The 13417-nt window shown below is 44.9% G+C and overlaps 1 protein-coding gene across 1 annotated transcript; it reads right to left on the bottom strand.

Moving 5' to 3' along the window:
• Positions 1-276: 276 nt before the first annotated feature.
• On the bottom strand, positions 277-2378 carry LOC103697634. Its single transcript, XM_008779541.4, has one exon. The coding sequence runs from the start codon at positions 2163-2165 to the stop codon at positions 648-650; it is 1518 nt and encodes a 505-aa protein (XP_008777763.2). The 5' UTR covers positions 2166-2378; the 3' UTR covers positions 277-647.
• Positions 2379-13417: the final 11039 nt, after the last annotated feature.

The following is a 13417-nucleotide window of genomic DNA, read 5'->3' as shown; positions in this document are numbered from 1 at the left end:
GCTGCTTGGTGATATGAAACTAATACTGCACGCCTCTCCAAATTGGACAAAATGGGATTTGTTAATGAACCTTTGTGGAAGAGATACTTAAAAGCTGTAAATTCTTGTATTTACATGAAAGTTGTTGGACAATCACAGAAAATACAAATAAAAAGACCAAATAAGAGCTTACAGAAGAACATGAACAGAAGCAACAGAGCAAGGTTTCAAACAGTTCCATCAATTTTAAAACAATTAAAAATGAATCATGAAGTTCTACAATAGGCTACAAACCCGTGAATCCAAAGAAGTATGGCATGCTTCTTTTTTGATATAATATAGAGTAACAAGATACAATAGTTTCTCTAATCTAAACCCAGTTGGGCAATAACTTAAAGAGGAAAAACCAAATGTTATTCCCACCTGTGCTTGATACAAGTACATACAGCAATCCATCTCCCAGCAGTTATAATTGTTTGTTATACACCAGGGGAAGTGCTTTACATCATAAATTAACAATGATACAAGTGTGAAGAGAGTAACATGACTATCTACAAAGCTGAAAGAACAACAGGTGGTATCCCTTATTTAACTAGAAAAAATATAAATTACAGCCATTATTGGGCTTAGATGATGTACCTTTCGTTATTGGTAGCTGATAATTTCTATCAATCAATCTTGATTGCTTTCCGGGACACCCATGCCTTGGCAGCTTCCGACACCTTGCTTTCCTCCACAATAATCTGACTTAACCGGCAGGCATTCAGAATAAGAAGCTCAATGGCATGAATACCAATTCGCGGGCACTGGGTGATATCAACGACTTGTAACAGTCGAGCGCAGTATTTAAGCATGGAAAGAACGGAAGCACCCGTCAGAGCCCTGCAACCTCTTATTCTGATGTCAACCAGGTTCTGGCACGACGCCAGCATCGAACCTACCTCCTTATCCATCAACATCTCATTATATGACAAATCCAGCCTCCGGAGCTGCCGCATGCTCTGGCCAAGGAAGGTGAGCAGCCCAGGCTCTCTTTCGACAACATCGCAGTTCACCAGGGCCAGCTCCTCTATGGCTGCACCAGCCGGAGCCCGGGCGATGGAGCGGAGACCATCTCCAGTTACAAGGCAGCAGCTCTGCAGGCGGAGGGCTGCAAGGCCAGAGCCGAGCTGGTTGTCAGCTGCAATGGCGAAGAGGTGGTCATTGTGGAGGTCGAGGGGAAGGCGGAGGTCGAGGGTGCGGAGGGCAGCCCCGCGGCGGTCGATGAAGTGGCGTAGCGCGTCGCGGCTGCCACCATCGTAGAGGAGGAGAGAGGAGAGGCACTGGCAGTGATCGGCGGCTCGGCGGAGGACCCAGTCGGCGATGGTGCGGCAGGTGCGGAGCTCGAGGCCGAGGAGGCCGCGGAGGCAGAGGGGGAAGGAGGAGGAGGAGGGGCCGTCGCCGGTTCCCTCGCAGTCGCGCAGCTGCAGCCAGAGGAGGTTGGCGCAGCGGCGCCACAGCCAGGACAGACCGCGGTCGGCCGCGCGGATTCTGGACAGTGACAGAGTCTCCAGAGGCAGCGCCGCATGAATCCGGTCACCCCCATCCTCTACATCATCATCATCATCATCAGCAGCAGCAGGACGGTGATATGGCTGCTTGTGGCGTGTTTGGACGAGGGAGAGGGATCTGAGAGAGGGGAAGGAGGCGAGCCAGCGGAAAGAGAGAGGGAGGAGGGAGGTAAGTTGGAGGCTGGTGAGGAAAGTGAAGGAAGAGGCAGAGGAGAGGAGGGCCGAGGGGGAGACGGGGGCAGTGGGGAAGAAGCGGAGTTGGGCAAGGCGGCGGGAGCAAGCGGCGGTGGCGACTGTGAGGAGGAGAGTATCGGAGGAAGAGAGGGGTTCAGGAGCATGAGGATCTAGATGATCATCGGCGATGATGGTGTCGCCAAGAATGGTTAGATTAGAGAGGTAAGGGTAGTAGGAGAGGATGGAGGAGAGAGAAGGTGTAGTAGTAGAAGAAGTAGAAGAAGGGGAGGAGGGAGAAGGGGAATTGGTGGGAGAAGAAGGGATGCGGATGGAGATAGAGGTAGTAGAGGAGCGGAGGAGGGAGAGCCAGCGCTTGGAGACGAGAGAGACGGATGGGGCAGAGGATGGAGGGAGGCGTTGGAGGATCTCCTGGAGGAGCTCATCGCAGAGGACGAAATCCATTACTCTCTGAGTTGGTCTTCCCTCTTCTTCTCGCTACCACACCGTCTTCTTCTGCTTCCTTCCTCTTTTTCTTGATTCCAAAGGGGAGGAGACGGAGATGGATTCGCGAATAGGTGGATGAAGAAAGGGACAACAAGGCGGCGGCCCCCCTCTCGTTTTCCTCGCCGCGGTGGTGTGGTTGCCTCTCGACTTTTCTTTTGCCGCCTGGCCTTGACCGCATGTTTTTAAACTAAAAATTTTATAGATACACCAATAATTTGACCGGAAGGTCGGTCGTTGACGTCAACAAAAGGGTTGCTTTTCTTTTATCCTTTTGCTTTATTGGAACGGTTCGGCCGGCTAACCGGATTGTAATACTGTTCCTCGGCAATAGGACAGAGGCTATTTACTCTTTCATATATATATATATATATATATATATATATATATATATATATATATATATATATATATATATATATATATATATATATATATATATATATATATATATATATATATATATATATATATATATATATCCATATAGGGGTGACAAAATATGATCCGATCCGTATTCGATCCACCATAAACAAGTTTAGGTTTGACCTAAATAGGTTCAGATCATAAACATATTGACCCGTTTAACCTGTTTATTAATTAGATTGGATACGGATTTTAGATGTTTAACTCGTTTAACTCGTTTAACCCGTTTATAATTTGATGCGCACAGTTTTTTTTTTTTTTATTTTGTTTGCTAGGACTACCAAACAAAAAGAAAAAAAATTGTAACGATCCGGTAAGAATAAACTAAAAGTTCTCCTCTTTCGTTTCCCCATTTCTCCCTTCCTCTCTACCTGAAGCTCCATGGCGGAAGATCTCCACCCCTCCGAGCCCCACCTCCGCTGCAAGCAGTGGAAGATCTCCTCCTCCTTAGTCGGTGATCACCCCCGCCACTCCCTGCCATCCAAGACCCCTGGAAGCCCCCCTCCAACACCCGTCCCCTCACCATCCCCAGCCACGACGATCCCACGACACCCCCGAACGCTATTGACCTGAAATCGAGCGGCGGGGAGGACGCCGAAGACGAAGGGTATCGGGAGTTTGATGACCACTGGGGGAGGGGGGAATCCGAAAGCACGAGGGCGGCGGTGAGGGCTAGGGTTAGGGTTTCGGGCCCTCCCCTCTCTCCGTTCTCCTTCTTCGGCCCTCATGACCCCGAGCCTACCCTAGCGGCTTAAGGTTAGGGTTATGACGGCGGCAATGAGAAGATACGAGTTCTGCAGCTCCTCAACATACGCTTTTTCCATCTCTGTTAGGTTTCCATTCTCCTCCTTCAGTTTAGATCATCGGATCCATTGAATCCCTCAGAGTCCAGCCCTTAGGAGAAGGGGGAGGAGGAGAGATGCTGGGAGTCGGGCCCTTCGCCGGAGTCGTCGTCGTCGAGCTCGAGGAACCGCTGCCAGAGATCGTCATCTTCTTCCATGGGGAGTGGGGGTTTGCGGAAGGATGGGAGGAAGAGAGTAGGGCGGCTATAGAGAGGGATTTGAATAGGCGGCGGAGAACGAGATGAGAGCCCCAAAGTTTTTTTTAATTAAATGGGTTAAACTGGTCGGATCAGGTTACCCGTTTATTAAACATAACGGGTTCATGTTATAATTTTCTGACCTATTTAATAAACAGGTCGGGTTCAGGTTTATGATTTTCTGACCCGACCTATTTATGTCCGATCCGACCTGATTGCCACCCCTAATCCATATTCATAAAATAAATATATACATATACGAATAGAGAGCTATTTGATGATCATTATCTGAACTCTATTTATAAGTTTATTTAATTTTATATAATATTTATAATTTTTTTTAAAAAAAGTGACTATATTCGCATGCTATCAGTTTGATTTATCTTCTATTTAGTAATTTATATAATTCTATAGTCATAAAGTTTGATTATACGACTTATATCTATATTTATATCTATATTTCAGCATCCGGTTTATCTATACTTCAACATCCGATTTATATTCATATCTATTTAAAACAAATATGGATATAAAATTTTACCTGCTACTAACATTTGTAACTGTACTTGTATTCAGCAAATAAAATAATTTGTATATGGATACCAATATCCAATCCATATTTAATATAGTTTTAGTCCTAAGGCTCAACTATTCAATAATAAACTTAAACTAGAAGATTACAACCATAATCGAATTGGTTGAAATAGGCTCTTTTTTGATTATTTTAACCATGATCAAACTAGTTGAACTCAAACTAGCTGTGAGACCAAATTCAAGTTAAATTTATTTATAAATTTTTCATGTGTGGAAGAAAATATGAAAAAATTTATCCTTCGGGTGTGAATTGCCATTGTACCAAAAAAAATTATCCTTTATCTGAACACAGCTTCCTAAAATAATTATAATTTCATTTTTTTTGTTCGTGAGTTTTTTTAATTTAATTCTAACTTTGAAAATCATTTTGTATATGTGTAATAATCGGCCCAAACTAGGCCCATATGAAGTCGGCAGCCCAACCGACTTTCACCTAAAATTCAAAAGAAAAGGGGGACAAGCTGGAAATCATGTCTCTATCCATTGATTGTTGAAAATAAGGTTGTGAAGTCGTGGTTGATGACGACTCGATGGGGCCATTTGAACGACCGTTAGCTATTGCCAACTGATGGCTAAACTTATCTCTTCGTTGATCTAGCTTATTGATACAAGAGCATCCCCCTTGGGTGTGGAGTATTGGGTCTAGTCCCTTGGGCATGGAGATTGAGTTCCCTTCTTGGGTGTGCACCAAGTTTCATGGGGTTCAAGGAGTTCCAATATCAATCATGTTGAGCCCAATTGAATCATGGGGAGAGCATGGAGATGAAGCCCAACCATGAAGCACCACCCTCATTTAATGGCGTGGGACATTGGGTGAAGGAGTAGAAAGAATTTTAGTCCAAGCAAAGTTGAGTCCAAGCTGAAATTAGATTGAGTCCATGCAATAAGTGATTTGATTCACAATGGGTTAGCCTCTTCAATGTCAATTAGATTAAGTCCAAGGCGTGAATGGGTCCATGGTTAATTGTGGTCACATGTCAAAAGAAAGAGAAGTTCAACCATGAAGACCTCTCACATGTGGAAGAAATTCGGAGTTCAGATCCAGTTAAAATCCGTGATAGATTGAACACCATATAGTATTTTGAATATTTTGGGAGCTACAGAAGTCCAATTAAGTTGATTCAAATTTTGTTGGAAAGTAGACATCCGTAACTTCCCAATGACTATAAGAACATGAAATTTGGAGATTAGATGAAATCTGAGGAGTCATCCGAACTTCATGCTGATGTTGGTACTTCGAGAAGATTCTAGTTGCCATGCGGCTGAACTCCTTTGAAGGGGTTTCAATCCACACGCGATCAGGAATGAGTTCAAGTGTGTTAGGCTTAGGTGGCAAGGCTTTTGATTGGTCAATTAGAAAATTTAAATTTTGAATTGAGTCCTCATGTAATTAGAAGTCCAATTTAAAATTCTGTGTAGTCCTTATCCTTTACCAACCTTTCTTTCTATATAAAGGAGGGTATGATGAATAAAATCAGCTTTGGATTTTGAATTTTTTCCTTGTGAACGTGAGGAGGGGCAAGTCCCTTGCTTGGTGCGATGCCAAGAGGCTGAAGGAAGAGGTGGGACGCCTCCCCTTCATGCCTTCCAAGTTTGAATTAGTTTGGATGAGATTTCCAAAACTAATTCATCCTTATCCACTCTCTCTCTCTCTTGTTTCACGCCTTCTTTCCTTAGGTGCACCTCCTTGTGTGCCACATCAGCCTCCCCAGCCGAATTCCTCATGCCACAACCCCTTCCCACGTCCTCCCTTGAGTCCTAATTCCAATAGGACTCTAAATAACCCAAGCCGGCCAACCCATTAGTTGCAAACCAATTTCAGCCGCCCACTCAATTGGGTGCCCAATTCTAGTCACTTGGTTGAATCCCACGAACCCAATCTCACCCATCCAGCAACCCATCTTCTTCCTCCTTCCTTCCACCACAAAGAACCCTAACGTCCATTGCCATTGCTTAGAAAAAAAAAGAAAGAAAAATTCAGCCACCATCATCAAGGGAAAATTCTGCAGCCCACCCCGATTGCGTCACTTATCCCCTTTCAAAATTATTTGAATCCTCATTCATCCTCTGCAATGGATCACCACTGACCTCCCTCCCTTCTTCTTCCTTATCTCTAGTGGCCATCGTGTCATTGCAGCCAAGCTCTACCACCCCAAAACCTCCTCTTTCTCTCCCTAGCTCTCTATGTGTTATATTTTCCTTTTTTGAGATCTATCACCCTTCTTTCACTAAAAATTACCATCGTCAACTGAGACCTATTGCCACCGCCACTCATCCATGAGCTCCCCACCCTCCTCGTTGCTCTCTTGGGCCAAGATAGTTGCAACCATAGTAGCTAGGGGTGCTGCCCATTTTCCTTCTCTCATACTTTGTTTGCTGTGCACGCGGCCAGAGCGCCACCTTACAGCACAGATGATGGAGACATCGGAGCTGATCATCCGCCCGTCTAGTCTATCATTTTATTTGCATTTTTATTTTATTTTATTTCTGGGCTTGTTTGCATTTTATTGTTGTAGGGCTTTATTTGTGTTATTTTGGGCTTTATTAGAAATTATTTTTTGTGTAAGGGGTTTTGTGTTAATTGTCTTGTTTAGGCTCTATAAATAGGGTACCCTCATTGTGATTAGGGTTCAATAAAGTGAATTAAGAATTTTTTCCCCACGTCTCTTCTCCTCTCTCTTTTCCCTCTTCTTCTTCTCTTCCTCCCTTCTTTCCTTCTTCTTCTTCTTCTTTCCCCCTTCCTCTCTTCTTCTCCTCCTTTCTTCCTTCCCCTTTCTCCTATTTTCTCTGATCTGTCGCCACAGCAGCTCTGTCCCATCTCGGTTCTGCATCAACAGCAGTCCTTTTCCGTCTCGGTTCGTTATCAACTTGGTATCAGAGCACATGCTTTGCCTCTGTGCCAAAGCAACAGACCTTGGTATATAGCAGGGCAGCCTCCAATCGCACGTCCTCGGCTGCCGCAAGAGTTTTTCACCGTATCCATCGCACCGCGAACATCGGAGCATGTTGAAGGGCCACGCACAACTCGCGTTGCCAAAAGGAGAGAGAGCATCACCTCTCTTCTCGCGTCTCTGTCCCTCAGTTCCACCGAAAATAAGAGTCTGCGGTCTCAGATTTGTTGCAGCAGCCACAGATCATCGGCGGCCACTACTCCTAGGGAAAAGAGCCCACGACCATAGGCTGGAGCTGGTGACCAGTCGTCGGCCGCCACCACAAGCCACGAGATCCGCCCGCAGCCGCCGGTGCGAATCTCGGCACAACCTTCCGAAACCGTTGGAAGGTTTAAGTCAGCTAATGGGTCAGGTATAGACCCGTGAACCTTTTTTTTAGCAATCCGGATCCATTACGGAGAAATAAAAAAAAAGAGAAAAAAAGAGAGGAAAAAAAAACAATTTCTACTTACCTCTGTCTTCCCGATGAAGAGGAACCCTAGAACTAGGGTTCCGCCGCCGCTCCGCCTCCTCTGAAGCGCCGCCGCTTCGCCTCCTCTGAAGCGTCGCCGCTCCGCCACTCCGCCGCTTCTGACGTGCCGCCGCTCCGCCGCTTCTGATGCGCCACCACTCTGCCCTCCGATGCCGCACGCAGCACCGTCCCCTTCAAGCCGCGCCACCGCTGCTCCCGCTTCATTACATCGCCCGAACCCCATCTCCACCACTCCCCAGATCCTCCCCTTCCATTGCACCCGCCTTCACCGCCTTCGCCCTCTTCTTCTCCGAGCCACCACCGTCGCTCCTCTCCCCCCATTCCCCTCTCTCATCTTAGGAATCCCAAACCCACTTTCGAAGCCCCCTCATCGAGTGTCCACTCCACTTCCCTTCACCCCTTTCTCTTTCCAGGTCCAAGTCTCAAATCCAAACTCGCAACCCACATCCCTGTACCCGCGTGCCATTTTCTTGAGTGTAAACTAAGCCCAAGCGACCGCAAGCCCCTCTCTCAGGCTCGATCCAGCACAGGGTTCAACCCAATCCAGGAGCCCGAGAGCCCCGCTCTGCCGCGAATCCGGACCACAACTCCAGTTAGCTCCTTGCACAGTGCCCGTCATCCTCTTCGCGCTCAAGACTCCACAACAGACACTTCTGGTTGACTGCATCCACAACAGATAATAGGTTCTTCTTTCTTTTGGGCTTGTTTATCTAATTATGCTCTAATTCTCTGCATGATAGCCCCATTTTGAAAATTTACTTTACTGTCAAACTTCAAAACCTAGAACATCTACTACCAAACCCATCCTATTCACCATTTAAATCTAGATATTAAATTAGCACACCCTAGCGATAGGGTATTTTTCAACATCCGTCGATTAAATTACTTTAGGATTAGAACGACTGTAATACGTGCTTGCAATCTAGCTTCTTATATTGATTAATTTCATACATTAATTTCGAAGTAACCGAAGTACAAATTGGTAACATTTAATTTTAAGTTACTTTTGTAAAAAATTTGCTGATTTCTGAATTCATAGTAGGTTGCATTAGTAGGTTGTTTTGTATCACATTTGGTCAGTTAGGATTCATTAGTAACATTGCATATCACATCATCAACTAATGTTGTCATTGCATGCCAACCCGTAGTAGTAGGGAGTACCACTTTGCCCAATCTAAAACTCCTTTAGCCACCATGGATTTCGAGGCTTTACAAGATCTCATGGAATGGTTTACTACCTTGCAAGCTGACAATGAAGAATTCAAGCGAGAGGTCCATGCACTAGTGCAACACATTAGGACTCCGAACCGCCAACCCCAATTGCAGCCCATCCTGAGTTTGGTTTGGCCATACCACCTGTAGGTCTTCCCCATCCCCCTAGGAACCAACATCCTCCTGATTACCAGCGCGATCTTGACGAATGGCTACTGCGTACCGTAAGAGTAGATGCCCTCATCTTTGCTGGTCAACTAGAGCCAAGTGTATATCTTGATTGGAGAGCAGCCATAGATAATTATTTTTAGTGGTACAAAATGACTGACGATAGAAAAGTATGATTTGCGAAAATGAAGCTTATTGGACAAGCTCACTAGTACTGGCATAATGTTGAACATATGTGTGAGATCCAAAGGCTTCCTCGTATCACCACATGAGAGGATATGAAGAAAAAGCTGAATGAGAAGTATCTGTCATTCTCTTACCGACAACGCCATATGGATAGGTGGCAGAAACTAACTCAAGGAACATCAACCGTTGCTGATTACATTGCACGATTTGAGGAGTTTCATATGAGGTGCAGTGTAATCGAAGAGGAAACTGTTACTCTCTCTAGATTTCGGGCAGGACTCCGCGAGGAGATCTAGAAAGAACTAATTTTTTGAGAGATTACCACCCTTGGCCAAGCATACCAGTTGGCTCAAGATGTATATAGTTTCTTACGGCCCCCCGTAGTGAGGCGTATCGACCCTCGACCCATGTCCCCAGGAGCCCGATCTAATCAAAATTATCTTCCGCAACCCAAACCGCTTTCCAATCTTTCTAACCAGCCCGGCCCTAGTCAAGCATCTACTAGGACATCCCCGATGCCTATCCAGAACGCTTCAAATGATAAAGAAAAAGACATACTAGGTCCCAACCCTCTTTCTAAAAGCCGAACCTAATGTTTCAGGTGCCAAAAATTTGGCCATATAGCGTCCCAATGTAATGCCAAGACCAAACTAAGATTGAAACAGAAGTTGGGACCTAAGAGAATGAATGTGTCGAAGAAGTCTACGAACCAAACATCGAAAATTTTGTAAAAGACTTTGGAGACGAACAGACCGAGTTAGAGTTTATCCAGACTAAACCCCAAAAGGAGCCCACTGATCCAAATAACCAAAATCCTAGGCTTTATGTGGTTAGGTGTACTCTAGCTCAGACTAAGACCGAGCAAGATTGGCATAGGACCTTCCTGTTTTACACGCTCATTAAGATCAATGGTTAAATGTGCAAAATCCTATTTGATAGCGGGAGTTGCATCAACGCCATTGCTTCCGAAGTTGTCTTCCACCTCGGCCTAAAATCTACCCCTCATCTGATGCAGGAGCATGGGCCTAAGCCGGAGGCACGTGTGGTGATTGAGTTCCTTCCTTGGGTGAGCACCAAATCACAATGGATCCACAAAGTTCCAGCAACAAATTATAGTGGGTCCAAGTTTTTAGCATCAAGTCATATTGGGTTTACTTATCCCAATGCCTGATTTAATTAAGTCCAAGGCATTGGAGGGTTTTGATTTAATTTAGGAATTGAGTGGTTGAGTTCATGTGTGAGAGGATTGAGTCCTTGTGTGGGAGAAAATTAAGTCCAAGTTGTGGTGTGATGGAGTCTATGTAATAAATGATTTAAATTCACAATGGGAAAGTGTCTTCGACGCCTAATTAAATTAAGTACAAGGCGTTGAGTGGGTCATTGATTAATTAGGAGTGGCCACATGTCATTTGGGATAGAGTCCTAAGGAGTTGGATTTGATTTCATGTGGCAAGATGGAGTCCCACTTGAAGAAGACTCTTGCTTGCGGCTTCTTTCCTATTCTTCCATCCTCACGCCAACAAGGGCTTCCACGTGTGGCTAAGCCTCAATTGGCAAGTTGTCTAGGTGATCAATTAGGAGATTTGAATTTTAAAAAGAGTCTTTATGTGGATAGGAGTCAAAATAAAATTCTGGTTGTAATCCTTATTTTTGCCAACTTCCCTCTCTATATAAGAAAAAGTATGAAGAATGAAATGAGAATTAGAATTTGTTTTCCAAGCTTGAGTTTTCTTCCACGGAAAGGAGAGAATCCTTTTCTTTCTTTGGTGTGACGCTAAGAGGGATGAAGGAAGAGAGGTGAGATGCCATCTTCCCTTCTCCCATCCATTGGATTGTTTGAGGGAGAGATTCTCTCAAACAACTCCATATTTATTCTCCCATATTTCACGCTCATCCATATTTACGCCTCTTTAAGATTAGCCACGTTCACCCCTTTTTAACTTCTCATCCTTATCCACAAAGCTCACGCCAATATTCCCTTGCACCAATCTTTCATCCGCTAAAATCCCATCATGCCACCTCATCCCCTCTCATCCGTTGCTCCTAATCTCATTAGGATTCAGATTAATCCAAGTTTCATGCCCCAAATGCTTCACACTCAAACCCCATCACGTCCTCCTTGAAGTCCATCTCCAAATGAAACTCTAACTAACCACATTTCAGCCTAACCAACATTTGGTCCAACCAATTTCAGCCACCACCTCAAATTGGTGTCCAATTTTAGTGAACCGGATACTCATCCTCGAGCCCTATCTAATTCAACTGGCAACCCACCTTCTTTCTCCTCCATTCCACCCACAAAAAACCCTAGCCACCATTGACAAAGAAAGAACAAAAAAAAGAGAAGAAAAAAATTCTGCAGCCCACCCCGACTGCATCAATTGGTATCAGAGTGAATCCTTATCGCCATGAGTACCAGAGGCGGCCACCCATACAATAATGAACAACATCATGCTGAGTTGATGACCGAGCTCATCCAGCAAGTGGCGGCTTTGAATCAGAAGATGGAAGTTGTTTGGGATCGCCTCTTCCCCGAGCAAAACAATCTTGAAGATGAACATCGCGTCCCTGCACACCCTGAAAATTCAGAAGTGCCGTTTGGAGAAGATTCCAACGATGAGGCTTTCTCCTCTAGGGGTCTATCACCTCAAAAGCCACCAAGGGGTCAGCGGATGCCATCTCTAAATATTCCTCGTATGGGGAATAATTTCAGAAACCCTCATGTTCAGTAAAATCAACAAGAGCACAACGACTTTGACGATGCTATGAAGCAAGTGCGCGTAAAGGTTGCCGATTACAGTGGAAGCATGGACCCAACCCACTTTGGCTGATGTCCCTCGAAGATTACTTCGGGTGGTTCAGTATGTCCAATGAAACAAAGGTGCGATTCGTTAAGATGAAGCTAAAGGGCCAAGCACGCGTGTGGTGGCATAGCGTTGAAGAGAAGCTTCATCGACTCTGCTATCAATGATTGGGAGGAGATGAAACTTTGTCTGAAGGAGAAGTTTCTTTTCCTCGACTATGAGGAGACACTCTTCGAATAACTTCTAAAACATCATCAAGGAAGCTCTTCTGTAGAGAAGTATACAGCCCGGTTCCATGAGTTGATGATCTGCAGCAATCTCATGGAGACGGAGCGATAGTCCCTAACTCGGTACCGATCTTGGCTGAGAGATGACATCAAAAGAGAGTTGATGACGATGTGCATCTTTAGTCTAGAGGAGGCATACCAACTCGCCATTCGAGTTGAATCGCAGCTGCGATAAAGACGCCCTGCGCAAGCACCGGTTGAACGACAGCTTTTCGAATGCAGCAGCAGCCGAGGAGTTCCTTTTTCTCAAGGTAACGCCCTTATTTTCAGATCTGAAACCTCTGTTAATCGAAGTACATATCAGGATAGAGGTGCTACAAGGGATAATGAAAAAAATAAAGGACCTATGCCACAATCTGCGCCGCAAGGAAAAAACTCTGTAAAGTGCAACAAGTGTGGCGGGCGAGGCCATTTCGCTGTCGTTTGTCTCACCTGAGACTAATGTTTTGCGTTGGTATGTGAGGAGGACGAGATCATCGGGCCTTCCAAAGTTTCTCCTTCCTCTCAGCCCGCTGATGAAGAAAAAAATGAAGGAAGTGAAGAACGTGATGAAGAAGTCCCTGCGGTTGAGTTAGAATCTTCAGACCTACCTGTGTGCATCGTGCGATGGATTCTTATGGGCTGCAAATAGGAGGAGAACGTGGAGGAAGATTGAAGGCGCACCAATATCTTTCACACTCGCATCGAGCATGCTAACAAGTCCATAAATCTTATCATCGACAATGGAAGCTGCATGCAATATTATATCCAACGACTTGTTGAAAAAGCTGAATCTGAAACCGGTACCACATTCTAAACCGTATCAGGTAAGTTGGATCGAAGACTTCTCCATACCTATTAAACAAAGATCTTGATTAGTTTTTCACTTGGTAAGAATTTTCGAGATGAAGTATGGTGCGATGTACTGCCCATGAAGGCATGCCATATTCTTCTAGGAAGACCATGGTTGTATGATCGCAGTGTTATGTATGACAGCCGATCTAATTTTTATTCCTTGTACTATGCCAACAAGAAAATTGTATTAAAACCTCTTTGGATTACTGATTTTACTTCTGAAAATCTGATAATCCAAAG

Source organism: Phoenix dactylifera, chromosome 14 (genome assembly GCF_009389715.1).
Source record: "Phoenix dactylifera cultivar Barhee BC4 chromosome 14, palm_55x_up_171113_PBpolish2nd_filt_p, whole genome shotgun sequence".
Classification (NCBI taxonomy): domain Eukaryota; kingdom Viridiplantae; phylum Streptophyta; class Magnoliopsida; order Arecales; family Arecaceae; genus Phoenix; species Phoenix dactylifera.
This window is presented reverse-complemented; position numbering and strand designations above follow the sequence as displayed.